General features: G+C 35.2%; 2 protein-coding genes across 8 annotated transcripts in view; one reads left to right on the top strand and one right to left on the bottom strand.

The window, feature by feature from the left end:
* The first annotated feature begins 341 nt into the window (after positions 1-341).
* LOC126696750 (putative pentatricopeptide repeat-containing protein At1g16830) overlaps positions 342-16736 on the top strand; it is a 34722-nt gene continuing 18327 nt past the window's right edge. For 3 of the 7 annotated variants that reach the window (XR_007646093.1, XR_007646089.1, XR_007646094.1), the window contains exons 1-2: positions 343-2599; positions 3256-3362. Coding sequence is in view for 1 of the 7 variants with exons in the window: in XM_050393449.1 (XP_050249406.1) it covers positions 452-2375 (1924 nt within the window). In the remaining 6 variants the exon portion in view is untranslated. Of the gene's footprint in view, positions 2600-3255; positions 3811-5012; positions 5271-16736 lie in introns of those variants that run through there. The other 4 variants (XR_007646091.1, XR_007646092.1, XR_007646090.1 and 1 more) reach the window with 4 other exon arrangements.
* Positions 6959-16113, bottom strand: LOC126696748 (disease resistance protein RPV1-like). Its single transcript, XM_050393447.1, has 6 exons — positions 15496-16113; positions 12915-13487; positions 9670-10768; positions 8945-9244; positions 7939-8856; positions 6959-7824 (listed from the first exon to the last, which is right to left on the bottom strand). Exons 1-6 carry the CDS (start codon positions 15996-15998, stop codon positions 7255-7257), a joined length of 3963 nt encoding a protein of 1320 aa, XP_050249404.1. The 5' UTR covers positions 15999-16113; the 3' UTR covers positions 6959-7254.

Here is a 16736-nt window from a genome sequence, read left to right on the forward strand (position 1 = left end):
TCGAATATGAATTTTGACAAATTTATCATTGCTTGTTAAGCGATTTTTAGAGAGAAGAAGAGTGGTCATTGTTCAAGCAGAGATGGGGAGACCACACTTGCCCTATGTCCCAACACTCTGTTTAGGAAGGGAGAATGGAATGAAAATTAATATATGCATTTTCCTACTTCCATAGACCTAATGCAATTGTGGGTTCGTGTGCAGTAGTTGAGAGCCCACACAACCCACTAGGCCCAGCCTAAAATTCACCAGATTGAGGCCCAGTAGAATCTCCATTAGGACAGTCCATTGACCCGGAACCAAATACACACTTTGGTAACCCGATCCATCATCTCTCTCTTTTCTGTAGGGTTTTAGTTTTACAGAGATTTTCAAAAACCCTTTACAGCTCTCTGCTCTACTCGCTTCCTATGTCGCGTTCGGTTTCTGGGAAAATTAAATTTTCCTGGAAATGTTATGGAGATTTTATAGGTGGAGTTTGCTACACCCAACCCCAAATCGCCTCTTCATTGCTTCAGTTCTGCCACTTCGTTTTCTCTCCTCGGCAACGGTATGTGTAACTAACCCAACTACCCAGAATAAAAAATTCCGGGAAAATCAACATTTTCCCGAGAAAAACAATCCCTTTATCACTCTCACTCATCAGATTGTACATTCCACCTTACTGAACTGTACTTCTGATTTGATTGCATTGAGCTTCTTCTTATGGTGTGCTAAGCAACCCAACTACTTTCATAATACGACTGCGTTTGACCACATGGTTGCTGTGGTTAACCGCCTTATGCATCGGTATGAAACTGTTGGAGGGGTTGTTAGGGGATTAGAGAGTATTGGGTGTGTTACAAAGGCACAAACTTTTTTGCTTTTGTTGAGGATTTATTGGCGTGGAGGAATGTATGACATGGTTTTTGAGGCTTTTGAGCAAATGGGTTGCTTTGGTTTTAAGCCTAACACGTTTGCACGTAATGTAATTATGGATGTATTGTTCAAGATTGGGCGTGTCGATGTAGCCATTAAGGTTTTGAAGGAGACCCAGTTGCCTAACTTTTTGACATTTAATATTGCATTGTGTAATTTGTGTAAGTTGAATGATTTGGTTCGCGTTCGGGAGGCTTTTACAATGATGTTGGGAATGGGGTATTATCCGAATGTTGAGACATTTGAGATGGTGTTGAATTGTTTTTGCAAGTTGAGTAAGCTAGTGGAGGCATATCAAGTGTTGGGTCGAATGGTTACTTTGGGCATTCCAATATCTGTGAATGTTTGGGGTATACTCATTGATGGGTTTTGCCGGTTGCATAGAATTGATATTGCGTGTAGTTTATTGGAGAAGATGGGTAAGACTGGTTGTTCTCCTAATGTTGTAACATATACTACTTTAATTAAGGGACTTATGGAAACAAAAATGGTAGGTGATGCATTCCATGTTTTAAATATCATGAAATCCAAAGGGTATGCCCCTGACTTGGTTCTTTGTAATGTATTAATAGATTGTTTCTCCAAGATTGGAAGGTATGATGATGCGCTTGATGTTTTTGTAAATTTAGAAACTCAAAAAATGGCACCTGATTCTTATACATTCTGTTCTTTGTTATCTACCATATGTTTGTCTAAGAGGTTTTCTCTCTTACCCAAGTTAGTCCATGGACTTCTCATAGAAGCAGACTTAGTAGTTGGTAATGCACTTCTTAGTTATTTTTGTAAAGCGGGGTTTCCAAATCTTGCTGTTGAGTTATATAATGATATGCTTGATAGAGGTTTTACACCAGATAAATATAGTTTTGTTGGATTACTAAGTGGCCTATGTGGAGCCAGAAGAATTGATGAAGCAATTAATGTTTACCATGGGATCATTGTGAATTATCCTGGTCAGGATGCTTACATCCATACTGTAATTACAGATGGACTTATAAAGGCTGGTAAACTTTATAAAGCCTTTAGAGTATTTAGGAAAGCAGTTGTAGAGAAGTATCCACTCGATGCTGTGTCATACACAGTTGCTATCCATGGACTTCTTAAGAGTGGTAGAACTGGAGAGGCTTGCACCCTGTATAACCAGATGAAGGAGGCCAGTATAATTCCCAATGCACGTACATATAATGTAATACTCTATATTTCTTGTAGAGAAAGAGATCTTAAAATGGTCATGCAGTTGCTACAAGAGATGATTGATGCAAGGGTAGAACTGAGCTGCAATAATTACTTTAGGTTATGTAATTTTCTTTGTAGATCACACAATTCTAATTCAGCTGTTAATCTCTTAATTGAGATGAGAGATCTTGGGTTGATACCAGCTAAGGCAATCTGTGCCCCTTTGTCTGAAGAACATGTCCCAGGTCTGAAAGTAGATGGTGAGAGCTTATTGCTGTTAAAAGGTTATGTGGAAAAGGATCCATTTGTGGGCACATCTGGCTCTGAGGACCTTTCTGACATGGCTGCTTCAGTGGGTTGAGATTGAACTGATGGTACAGGTTCTCTTCTCTATAATTCAGAGATTCATCTGTATTTTTTGTAAGGTATCCTGAAGGTAATATTGTTATCTATTGAGGAGAGCAGGCTATGCCACTAAGCTGCAAATCTCTTGGCAGGCATCTTGAAGGTAATATTGTTATCTATGATCTCCATTCTGACTACTTGCTTATATTTAATTTTTATTTGGTCTTCTGGATTTTTTCTTGTTATATTATGTTGTCAATTCAGGATTTTTGATGGCTTATATTTTTAAACCTTGGTCACATTGCTTGTTCAACTCAGTTAATACTAAACTATAAAACCTTAAACTGCATCACTTGAGATGTAAATTCACTAAATTGTATAAAACATATCTGCTGTATTTGTTCTCTCTAAATGGAATTCTGTTGCTCAATCCTAAGACCTCTAATTTAGTACTATAATTTTGGTTATCAACTTTATTTAATTACCTTTTGTTTTTGAGGATGAGCTAACAGATAGAACCATATATGTACTGTATACTATAGCTTACACAAAAGGTTAAATTGTTAAGAGTCAACTTTATGGGATCTTCCATTGAATGTTGATCAAAAAGTTTCTCTTAGAATACAAATAACAGCAGCTAATTTTCAATAACTTCTTCTTCTTCTTCTTCTTTTGCTTAGAAAATTTATTAAAACATGTGCTATAAGCTGATATGCATGAATTTTAGAATTTAAAGCATGCTCTTATAAATATTCTTCATGTGGTTAGCAATTGTAATTGTATAGATTTATTTATTTTCATTTCATTTATTTGTTGTAGATTGATGCTAATATTGAAGGATGAGATTGCAAGGATGGTTGAGCTTTTTCCAGGATATATCCTTTAAACACTGGCCTGATGGAGATGGTAGAAGTACCTCAACAAAGGTAATTGTACCTGTATATATTGTCTTTATTTGGAGGTGGTATAAATACCTCAATTCCTACAGAGCTTATGATACATTCATTCCCTTCTATTTGAATCAGGTTTTATGTTGGAAGAGGCTCCTCAAGTTCTGCCTAGTTTGAGTTAAATAATTGAAGGATGGTTCTCAGTTTAGAAAGGTCTAGATTTGCTTTACTCAAAGGGGAGGGAAACCAATAAAAAAAAAAAAAACAATAAAAAAAGGAGAAAATCATTTGTTTACTATCCCTTCTGTGATGTAAGAAGTGAAGCTTGCATGGCATCATGTCAGTTAATAAGTATTTTAAAGGGAAACAGTGTTGTTAATGTAGTGAATGTAGTCTGCTAACCCCTTTTGATGTTCCTGTTAATCAAGTGTCCATAATGAAAATCCCTTTGTTTCATCGTACTGACACAGAACTTTACTGTTCAGTTATGCAGTAAAACTGTTGTTCCTTGTTTATTCAAATTAGCATCTAGCATCTGCTGAGAACCCTTTATACTTGACTAATTTGCTCCACAAGGGAATAGATGATGACATGAGAACCCTTATAGTAGCAAGTGATTACATGAGATATCGTTGGTAAACAACAATTCAGCATTGTAAGACGGGAATGAAAAAGGATGAGAATTGTGCAAGAGTTGGGTGCCTTTTTTTTTTTTTTTTTTTTCTTAACGCCTATAGTTTTTGAGTGGGGTAAAACTTTTACAATAACAAGTCTGATTGGCCTGAGGTAGGTGCAAGCAATGTGCATTAGGAAAGTTGTAGATAAAGTCAGGATGGGAGGAAAAAATCTAATTGAAAGTTGTTCAATTGTATAGATTTCTGGAAAACTAAGTACCTGTTTGGATACTGATGATAAATGTAGCGTCTACGTTTTTGTTTTTTTTTTTCTTCAGAAGAGCGTTTCATGCTTTCCAAGTGGGTCCGTGCACTATTCACACGGGACCCACAAACCTTTTTTTCAGCAAAATTTCATTAAAAATGGGTCTTACGACACTGTTCACACATTTAAAAATTATTTTGCTACAATATTTTCAGTTTTCATTTTTCAGTTTTCAGCAAAATAAGCGGTATCCAAACACACCCTAAGTTTAAAAGTCCTAAGCGATTTAATATATATATCATTTACTTGTTATTAATTTTGTAATATTGTATATTGTTGTGTTTTATAACATTTAATTTAACGGTTCTTATATCATTCTTCTTGGAGTTGTGGATCCTTTTGGTTCATGGAATTTGGAGAATATACCTAAGATTTTCATGTGGTAATCTTAGATTACCATCTCTGGTTAAAACTTTTTGTGCGAGTCTTTTTTGGGCATTTGAAGCATGTGGGTACCACATTAGCACATAACATGAGAAACTAATCACCACCACCAAAACAGGTGGTTTTCTTATTCCTAAACCCATAGGAATGTACTGAAAAACGCAAAAATTCCAATGTAGTCCACCCCAGTCAGCTTCTTCTTCAAGTTTCTAAGCAGATAGAGCAGTGCGGCATTGCTGTTGGTGTCATGTGTTGCTATTGCCTGATGTACTCTACCCCTACTGCCACTATTTTCTCAGTGTCTTTGTATCTGATACCCTCTCTCTCTCTCTCTCACTCTCTGCTGTTTGCTTTGACTTGTAGACTTGCTCAACAAGGACTGAAGTTAACCATCACCATGTACAGCTACGTGGAAATAGTACAGCTTCTTCATCCTCTGAATCACTTCAACTGTTGTTCTTGATCACTAGCAATATTTTGATGACCTTTTATCCAGTTACCTATTTTTTTTCACTGCATTAATTGTTTATTTTGAATGCTTGGAAATATGAAGAAATGGAACTTCATTCTCATTTCATTTTCTTGATGAAATTGGAAATATGAACTTTTGTTCTTTGTGCTGCTCTTGTTTAATTCATGAATTATGATGAGGTGCTGACAACTATTAGTTTCTTGCTTTGTTTGGTTTCTATATTTTTGTTTATATTCTCAATTTGTCTCTACGTAAAAAACTTTTTTTTGGGTTTTAAATAAGTGTTAACTCTTTAAGTGTTCTTGGAGATTTGTTGATAATTTTAACTCCAATGGAGTAAATAATTTCCATTGGAAATGAAAGATTTTCTGGTTCTCGTAGGCGTTCTGATTTGGTTGAACCTCTTCTTTAATGTTTTGGGGATGTGGTGGGGGTGGTCTAATTTCTTTGGTTCTCACTTTTATCAAAAGTTAAATATAGAGAACAAAAATGAGGATTTAGTTGGATAGCTATAGAGGGAGAGCTGGTCTCCACGGTCTAGCCTAAGTGTAACTGTCACACATGTAAAATTGTAAGCACGCAAACATTGTTATGTAGTATGGCAAAGAGTGGAGGATTGAATCCCTAACTGATTGTCATTGGGGAAAATGTAACGTCAAAATTTTTAGCACATATTAAGAGAATGAATTGAAGAAGAGTTTTTGGTTGGATGTCTCTATGTTAAAGCATTGCAGAGATGAAAACTCAGGCGGTTAATGTTGTTTGTCTATTTTATGACATACAAAGCTCAAAATGCTATGTTTTTCTTGTTCACTTTGTTCCACTTTACAAAGTACTCATTGAAGAGTTTATATGAGTTAAGAGCTACATAAACAAGGTGTAGTGCTATCATGGTATCAAAAGTCGCATCCTTCCTTGTAGCTTAAACCTTGATACATACCTTGAGCTATATTACAAACCTCCACGAATCAGAGTTCCTCATTCGAAGATCTGCCACACGACTCAAGTTAGAGTTGATTCTAAGCCCTCACGAGTCCTCACACGCCTCTAAGAAGTCTCTGCAAGTGACTGTATCCACATGCCTCTCTACACACCGATAGTGTCCTTCACGCACCCCAAATGTTCAGTGAGCGCAGCAAATCTGGTCTGACCATGTGTCTAAGTTAACGACATTTTGCCATGTTAGCCATAGGCAACGTCATTAGTAACATCAATATTGGAGCCACACTAGTAATCACATCTTGCACATCAGCACTTTGTCACGACATTATCATGTCAACATCCTGCCACCTATGAGGCATAAGTACTAACACAATACGGGATACTACATAACATGAGACATAACGATATGTTAATTCTTGAAATACTAGGACACAACACCATAGGGATACAATAATTATTTAAATAAATAAAAACTATTTTTAGGTATATATATTCTTGGGTATATATTATGTGTATTTTAGGTTGTAAAAATAAGTAACTTCTACCCTGTCATTTATACCATTGATAGTCTCATATGCTTGTTAGTCACATTTCGTCTATTACTTTCTCTAGCTTGTTGATTCCTAATATCGATTCACCAAATTTCATCCCATACTAATTATCACTAGTTCTTTTCCCTTACCCTCTTTGGTAGCAAGTTATGTTTGATAAACTTGATGCTTTGCATAAGAACTCACACTTGGGACATGATCTTCATTTCTTCCCTTTTTTTTTTCTTTTTCTGTATCTGTCAATTTGTTTTTAGCACTCTTAACAATAGATATTTTAAAAAAAAAGATGCATTTCCAACTTTTTCAATGAAAAGGGGAAATGGCAAAACATATCTCTCGGTTATTAGTAGAAGGAACATCTAAGACATCTTATTACAAATTCAAAGTAAAAAATGGACATGGCGTTACAAATTGCTCATGTATAGGTGACAAATCATTGGAAATAAAATGTGCATCTTCAAATGAGATGAAGAGGGCCTAATAGAAATACAATGAATGTGTACTTATCAAAAAAAAAAAAGGAAAAAAAAAATACAATGAACGTGACAGTGATACTAAAAAGAATAATGAATTGCCATTGACTTGCAAGTCCTTTATGTTTTCTTGTTGCACTCATCTCGGTATTATCTTCACACTTCAATCATAAAGGATTTGGTTCATCTTCAAGCCAACAATGGCTTGGTCCTGCCTTCTCATCATGAAGTCCTCTCTTAAACTTTATCGACCAAGCCTGATCTTTAACATCCTCATTTGATGTAGAGGCATAAGGAATCATTTTTCCATCAAGAACCCCATCATATAATAGGCTGACCCCTATCTTCTTAACAATGAATCCAGCCCCAAAATCTACGATAACTTTTACTTTATCACCGCCCTCCAAATTGAACTCACCTTTAGAAACATTGCCCAGCCACAGGTGATCTTCAGAGGAGATTACAACATCAGCTGTTATTTGCCTAGAGGTCTGACTAATCTTCTTGGTATGATTGACAACTGAAATGCTAAGAAGATTTTGAGATACTAAATTGCCATTGCTTGCACATGGTGAATAAACAGTGCATACCACAAACCCTGCCATATTGAGATCAGTAATATGAGGCACTTCAAAACACACTGAGGGCCCTTCATCCTTATACATGAAGCAATTAGGAATATCATCACTAGGAAGGAATATGCTAAACATGTTACCAACTCTACTCATAGTGCATTCCTGTTCCATAAGGAGCATGATTTATCAAAGCTATACTTGAAAAAGAAAAAAGAAAAAAGATATTCATTCAAAAAAATAAAGGGGGATTGGGTGGTATTGAGAGAGAGAGGAAACCTGTAGGATGCTTTGCTTGAAAGTACTTGTAATATTGTTGCACCCTTCCATGTGAAGGATTCCAAAGTACTTCAACATTTTATCCAAACCTGGAATCTCAACTAATTTGTGGCAATTAGTAAGGAACAAAGTTTCCATGCTTGAGATCTTCGATACATTTGGCATTCTTTCCAAAGCTGTGCAGTTTCTTGCATGCAGACTATTCAAACTTGTAGGTAAATCTGGTATTGATTGAAGTTCTTTGTTATTATCCAAAATGAGCCTACGAAGCCTTGAAAGACCACCAAGGCTTGATGGTAGGGCATGGAACTTATTGCCTTGTAGATCTAAAGATTGAAGAGCACGTAAACTCCCAAGACCTTTCGGAATTGTGCCATCTGATAGATCACAGTCACTAAGACATAATTCTTTTAGCGAGGACAAGCCTTGTACTGAATCCAGCAATATATTGACAGACTTGGGAAATTCACTTGGTGATATCAAAGACAAAAAGTATGAAGACCATGTCTTAGGTTGTGATCCTTTGCACCCACATAGAGAGAAATGTTTGAGGTTCTTCAGTCGGTTTATGGTAGATGGAACTGTTCTTATGGCAGTGTTGTCCATCCGAAGAGTAGTCAAGCATTCCATCTCCCCCAAGTCGTTAGCCAAATTGTCAATATTAGAACAATCAGAAAGAATGAGAGTTTCAAGAGACTTCAACTTATAGAGACTCCTCGGCAGACTTCTAAGGTTTTTGCAACCTTTCAAATTTACCAAAACAATTTTAACAAGATCTCCAATAGATTGGTGAACCTCAAACAAACTGGTACAATCTTTGAGTATAAATTTTTTAAGATTGGGGAGTCTTGAAAAGTCAGGGGTCCGGGTTAGATCATGTGAATGACTGAGATTTAGGACTTCCAACTTATTGAGCAACTGGTAAAGAGACAGAAAATAAGGAAAGCACAATATTAGCACGTAGAAGATAAACAATTATGGCTTGATGGTTAAGGTTAAATTATACCTTGGGATCTTTCCAAACTTCTCTAAGATTGCTATATCGCAAGTCAATTGCAACTATCTTTCTTGGATAAAAGTTGTTTGGTATAAACTTTAGAGGGCATCCATGCCAACGGAGCCACCGTAACTCTTTGGAAAGATATTCATAATCCCCAGTGAGTTGTGCGTAATCAAGTTGGAGTAATCTCAGCCTCTCCATCTTTATAAATGTTTTTGTATCGAAATTCACCTCACTTCTTTTTGTATTGAAATTCACCTCACTTGTTGGCAATTTTAAAGTGAGTCCTTCAACTCCTTCCATTCCCTAATTAAAACAAGAACTGTGTAAGCAAATCGGTTATGTAGAAGTCGAGAGATTTTAAAAAGAAAAAAGAAAAAAAGAAACACAGACTTAGCAAAACATGCATGTACCATAGAACCTCGTACTATAGCAAGAAAAATGTCCCATTTTTCTAATCCCTTCATCAACATTTGCACCAAACCAATTTATTCTTATTGGCATCTATCACACTTTCTTAATAGAATAATGTAAACCATGCCAAGAAGCTCAAAAGCAATAGAATGATGTTAGAAAAGTAAACGAGTGTCTCTATTGATTAGAAATGAAGGGGATTGCACTCTCGTGGCATATCATTGTTATGAGGTCATGCATTTGTTTCCCTTGTTAACACATGTACATAAACAAAGTTCTGTTTTACTATTAATCTTTTTCCTAGAGGAAGTTCTTACCTTATGTAGTGTCAGTATGTCAATTACCTCCTCTTGTAGCCATAATCTACTACGTTTACCAGGTTCCTTGGGGTAATTTTCACGAACAATTTCTCTTCCCATGTCTCGAAGCAAATCATGCATCATAAGCTTGTTTTTCTCATCAACCGTAAGTAGACACCGCTGAATGAGGACACTGATTCCAATTTCGGCAAAAAAATCACAGCCATCCAATATTTGTACAACATAGTTTTTGTCCATTCCGATAAAGAAACAGGATATATCAAGGAATGTATCCTTATATGTATCATCGCTTAGTGCATCAAAACTTATTCTTAGTTTTTCTTGAACTTTATCATGGGGAATCCTTTTTAATTTTTCCAATGCACAGTTCCATTCTTGCATGCTCCTTTTGAACAAAAAAGAACCCAAAACTTCAAGAGCTAGTGGCAATCCTCCTGAATAAGCAACTACACTTGTTGATATGTCCATAAAACCTTCAGCTGGATATTCGTTTCCAAAGGCATGCCAACTAAAGAGCTCAAGAGATTCACTGTCACCCATTTGTTTAGCTCTATATACTCCATCCACTTGAAGATTCTTTAGCAACTGCTCATCTCTGGTTGTTATAATAACTCTACTTCCCAAACCAAACCAGTCACGACTTCTAGCTATGGCATTCAGTTGCTCCAAATGGTCTACATCATCGACTATAACAAGTACCCTTTTATGACGAAATCTTTCTTGTATCATAATGATTCCGCTATCAACACTACTTACCTCTATCTTTTTTGTCCTCAAGGTTTTAGAAAGAAGTTGTTTTTGTAGATGAACCAGACCATGTTGCTTGGAAGTTTCCCTAACATTTCCAAGAAAGCTTCTACCTTCAAAATGAAGATAAAATTCGTTATAAATGGCTTTAGCAATGGTTGTTTTTCCCGTTCCACCCATTCCTAAAATTCCTACCATGCGAACATCATTAGCTCCAACACATAATAGTGAAGTCATGTCTTTCATGTGAGCCTCTACTCCAACTGGGTAGAGTGCTACAAATAAGTATTTGTTGTCCAGTCTTGATAAAATAAATTGAATGACTTTCCGAATAAGATCAGCTTCATGCCTGGAAATTATTTTGAGCAGTTACGAATAATAGTAATCAATTAGGATTAATAGTGATAATTAATTTATGTTGGAAAAATAGCATGGAGTGAATAAGAAATTGATGTTTTCTATGTTCACTTGAAGACGTTATTAAAAGTGGTGAAAATCCTGAGTCCCACATAGGAAAGGAAAGAGATAATATATGAGTTTATATGCTCATGAGTTGGACATTAGGTTGGGCTTTTGGCATATGTGGACTAGGCCTATTTGTCCAAATAATAATATTTTAATTTTTGAGTCAGTTAGCTTGTGCACAGCAGTTATTACTGAAATAGAGTGTCTGTTCAGTAACGTATAAATTTTCATAGCCTCTCATTCATAAAAACTATTTAAAAAAAAAAAAAAAACTCTCCAAGTGAGAATATTTTTGTGCATTTCATTTCATGTCAAAGAGAAAGAAAGAGACATTAAGTAGTTCACAGAGCATGACCTTGTGTGCTTCGTTTTCGTGCTGTAGATCATTTTATCATGGGAGGCAGACGTTAGTGAGTCTCAAAGCAACACAGTGATTGTGTGAGAGGCGAAATCTGCTTTAAGGAGATTGTGTCAAACACAAAACTTGATCTGAATCATTCATCTTTCATGCATTTGGTTTATGAGTTTTTAATTATATTGCAGATTTCTTTTATATATGCCGTATATATTTATTGTTTTTCCTATTATTTCTTTTGTGTTAATATTGCTTATAATTAGATCTGTGTGTTGTTCCCTTTTGCTTAATTATAATAGTAAATTGTTGAAATATAACCAACAATTTATCCCCAACATAGCACAAGTGTCTATTCCTAACGTTGTTGAGTTGCAGATTTTCTTCTCAAAAACAAAAAGAGTCGTGGATTTTCTTTATCATAGCTTTTTCTTCTCTTGTAATACGTGAAGGTGCACTGACTATATGGTTGCTAAATCGTACTTGAGTTGCAAAATATCTATCAAAATCTTTAATGATTTGTTTCCTCAAAGAAAAATAAAAAATAAAAAATCTTTAGTGATTTACTGACAATTCCTAGGTGTGGAATATGTACGCATTGGTTTTTCGTCTCTCCTTAAAAGTTTAGAGAAGTTTAGAGAGTCCCAGAGAGATATTTAACATTGTAAGAACTTCAAGCCTTACTATTGTCTTGTCATACGGTAGGGACTGGAATTTGAATTACAAATAATTCTATTCACTAAACAGATTTTGGATAGTTTAATCTTATCATAATCTTTACAATTTGATAATCTTTATTGAATAACCAATACTTAAATAAGAATAAGGCCATGACCATGCTAAAGAAAATCTGCAGCTCAACAACATTAGGAATAGGCACTTATGCAAGGTCAGGGATAAATTAATTAGAAAAGAGAAAGAAAGTATTGAAGGAAATAATATAGGGTTTGTGGCTATGCATTAATCATAATATATATTTTCTCAAATTAATTAGGTTAGAGTAATAAATTTATTGATGAATTGTGTTTTTCTATCCATTAGATCTTTGGGGGGCGTTGCCCCCGGCCTAGAACTGTGCCGTCCCTTCAATAATTAATTAATTTTACAAAGTAACTATAAACAAATTAAAAAAACTCATTAGAAAAATGAAGATAAATCGGACAAAACAAAACACTATACGCCTCTATATGACTTGCATCTTTGCTACACCTCAGAGAGAGTGTGTGTATGGGTTGGGAAGAAGTTTTGGAAGTGCTGACTACGGGCTGGGTTCCTAGTGGGCTTTGCTCTAAACTTTTTGGGATTTCAGGCTGACCCAATAAGATATATGATAATATGTTTGTATAAAATTATAAAAATGATAATATCTCTTGAAGGTTTTTGTAAATGCAATAATTAAATCAACGTTTCTATCTTTTAATGAAGTATTCAATTTATTACAAAAATCATGGAGAAAATAGCCCTTTTTTTTTCTTGAGTTTGTATAAAGGACACTCTCATTTACGGTTTCTACGAATGAGTAAAAATCTAAATTGACTTTACCACCACCTATTTAAATTGTCTTTTGTTTTGTATGTTCATAAGAATACGCATTTTGATTGAATCGTTAAGGGAGTTCCTCTCAAAAAAAAGAAAAAAAAGCTAGGGAGTCGGGTTAATAATAATATTAGACATTTACCTGTCACAGTTAGATATATCCCACCCGTTCAAACTAGCAGCTTCAGTGAGAGCTCTCCTCCACCTGAATACCTTGTCTTTATCCAACAAGTAACGCTTTTCATGTTCCACAAACGCTTCTTCAAAACTACCCAACTGATTGCGCACAAAGGAGGGATAAACATCATAGAATATAGGAACAACTATCTGCTTCAGCCTTTTTCGGCACTCCATGATCTCCACGAGCTCCTCCAAACACCACCTGGAAGACGCGTAGTTTTTGGAAAAGACGATGATGGACATTCTGGACCCTCGTATTGCTCGTAAAATCTCGGAAGAAAGTTCTTCTCCTTTTCGGATCTCTTCGTCGTCTCTGAAGGTGTGGATTCCAGCCTCCGCCAAAGCGTAGTAGAGGTGATCGGTGAAGTTCTTGCGAGTGTCTTCGCCTCTGAAACTCAGGAAGACATCGTACTCATTGTCGTCGGGGGGTTGGTTGGAAGAAGAAGATGAAAATGAGGATGAAGAGAATGTTTTTGAGAAGATCTTCAAAGGTGAAATATAAAGAATGATTTTCCGAATAAACTCAGCTTCATCCCTGGAAAATATTTTGAGCAGTTAGGAATAATAATAAGTAATTAGGATTAATAGTGATAATTAATTTATCCCCAACCTAGCACAAGTGCCTATTCCTATATATTTTCTCATATTAATTGGGTTAGAGCAATAAATTTTAATGATGAATTGTGTTTTTCTATCTATTAGATCTTTGGGGGACATTGCCCCCGCCCAGATCTGTGCCGTCCCTTCAATAATTAATTAATTTTACAAAATAACTATAGACATTTAAAAAAAAAAAACTCATTAGAAAAATTAAGATAAATAGGATAAAAGAGAAATTAACGTTAGTCCTTATAAATAATAATAATAATAATAATAATAATATTATTATTATTATTATGAGAATGAAATTAAATTCTACAAGGACGTGGTGTAAAACTCATGTTTTACCCCTCTAATTCCAACATGTCACATCATCTTATCACATATTTAAGAATAAATACAATCACACTCAATCAATTCTAATACTCATATATAAATCCAACCAAATTGAGAATTTATTGAAATGTTATTAAGTGTGATATGATGTATTGAATTTTAAGTAAAATGTTGATGTGGCAGTCACTTATTAGATGGTGTAAAACTCATGTTTTACACCCCATCCTTATAGAATTTAATCTCTAAGAGAATTTATAAAGTTACTTATTGTTTTTCTTTCTGTAAAAAATACTCATAAATTAATTACTTTCTGTCAAAAATACTCCTAAATTAATTAACTAACAACTTAAAAATTAGGTTAAAATAGTAAATTAGCAAAAGAAAATTAATTATTACTTTTTTTATTATCAAAAATACATTTACCTAAAATTTAAAAATGAGGCTGTGGGGGTCAGTTAATCAATAATTATTAAAATTGTGTTAACTGGGCCTGTGGCCCATCTGAGGACGTTAAACTATCCGAGGAAGCCCGCATAAAGGTTATAGGGGGAACCAAATGAAAAGATGAGTATATATCACATGAGATGGGTCGAGTATTCGTCCGAGGACAGAATCCTTCTCGGTAATATGTGTCCGAGGACGACCTGAACGCCATATTATCACAAACACACTTCGAAGTTGCATTACCACTAAAGGTGGAACATGGGGCCAAGGGTAAGAAAGAAAAAATAAACAAATATCTTTAACAACTGATGCCTCCGTATTAATTGCCTCTCAATCAACTCTCTGGCCGCATTAATGTGGAGGTGATGCCTGAATAGTAATGAAGCAGCCTTACAGCTGCTGGTTGAAGGTTCCAGGAAGTGTTGGATGGGACAGGAGGGGATCCCCCAAATCCAACCTACGCGTGTGTGGTGAAGATGACACTAAGAGGGCAGTATATAACATGAAAGAATGCATTGAGAGAAGGGATCAGAACTTAAAAAAATGATGGACGCTTAGAAGAAAAATATATGAAATAAAGAACCTAGCTTGTTTCAAGGATAAAGTGATAGTAATATTTGTATTAAACCATTTAGAAACGTTGAATTTAATCGTTTTTCTTCTGAAGTTAATCTAGTTCTTTCATATCTACGTTCTACAAATTTATTGTTTGGGCCTTTAGCGTTCGAACTCAATACAAGTTAGGGATCGATACAAATTGAGGCCTTACAGAGGCTAATATAATAAATTGGTAAAAAAATCAATTTCTACTTCTACGTTAAAATGTATTCTTAATTATAATAAACTTCTACTTTTATATTGATTTAATTACGTTGATTTAAATTCTTACTTTTACTTACTAATACCCTAAAAAATAGAATTACTCTTTTATTAATTTTAAAACTCTTCCAATTTACAAAATCCACCTCACGTAATAATTTTTTTTACCCAAAAAAATTAGAAGAGCTCGCTAGTTATTATTTGACTTTTGTTTTGTATGTTCATACTTCATAAGAACACGCATTTTGATTGAACCGTTACTGAGTTAGGGAGTTCCTCTCAAAAAAAAAAAAAAAAAAGAAGAAAGGTAGGGAGTTGGGTTAATAATAATATTAGACATTTACCCGTCTGCAGTGCTTTCCAGATTCAACCTGGAAATATTAGCAAATTCAGTGAGAGTTCTCCCCCAGATGGATACATTGTCTCCATGTTCCCCAAACGCTTGTTCAAACTGGTTGCACATATCGGAGGGACTAACATCATAGAATATAGGGACAACCATCTGATTTGACCATCTACGGCACCGCAAGATCTCCACGAGCTCCTCCAAACACCACCTGGAAGACGCGTAGTTTTTGGAAAAGACGATGAGGAATATTCTGGACACTTGTATTGCTTGTAAAATCAAGGAAGAATGATATTGTCCTCTTTCGATCTTTTCGTCGTCTCCGAAGGTGCGGAATCCAGCCTTTGTCAAAGCGTGGTAGAGGCGATCGGTGAAGTTCTTGCGAGTGTCTTCGCCGCTGAAACTCAGGAAGACATCGTACTCATAGTCGTCGGGGGGTTGGTAGGAAGAAGACGATGAAGATGAAGAAAAGGGTTTGGGAAGAGTTGTAGTGCCAGCCATGGCAATTTGGAAATTGGGGAAGAATAGCTAAAACCTAGCAGTAGGAGTAGTGTAGCACAGAGGCAGGAATGCCGGGTACAGCATATAATTTTCGGTAACACAGAGCCAAGGAGACTTTATGGGCTCATCATCAGCCAAGTCAAGTCAAGCCAACTACCGAGACTTTAAAATTTAAACCCATTTTTACGCCGTCCAATAAATTTTAGCCACGTTAATATTCTTTCACCCACGAAACTTTAATCTCTTATTTTATGGGTTCTTCATTTATGTGTTAATCTCATGATAAAGAAAAAACTATCATAAAATAAATGTATTGATTGATATCTAATATCCGTTTTTTTTTTTCTTATAAATAAAATATTATTTTGATAACTCAACTTTACGTAGAGTTCAATTTCATTTATAAGCTATTTGATTATATCTAGTTCCCAATGTTAAACCGTTAGAATTTTTTCCTTTCGCCTTTGCTTTTCTTTTAGAAATAATGATTTTTACATGAAATTACTTTACTCCCTGGCTGACTCAACCCATAGTTATTTTTTTCTGAAAAATTATGATATACCCTCTAGCTGTCGAATTATAAAATGACATGCTTGATAGAGGTTTTACACCAGATAAATATAGTTTTGTTGGATGACTAAATAGGCACTGAGGACCTTTTTGATGTGGCTGCTTCAGTTGGCTGAGATTCATCTGTTGCTATAATTCAGAGATTCATCTGTATTTTTGTAAGACATC

This window comes from Quercus robur, chromosome 8 (assembly GCF_932294415.1).
Source record: "Quercus robur chromosome 8, dhQueRobu3.1, whole genome shotgun sequence".
NCBI classification, from domain to species: Eukaryota; Viridiplantae; Streptophyta; class Magnoliopsida; order Fagales; family Fagaceae; genus Quercus; species Quercus robur.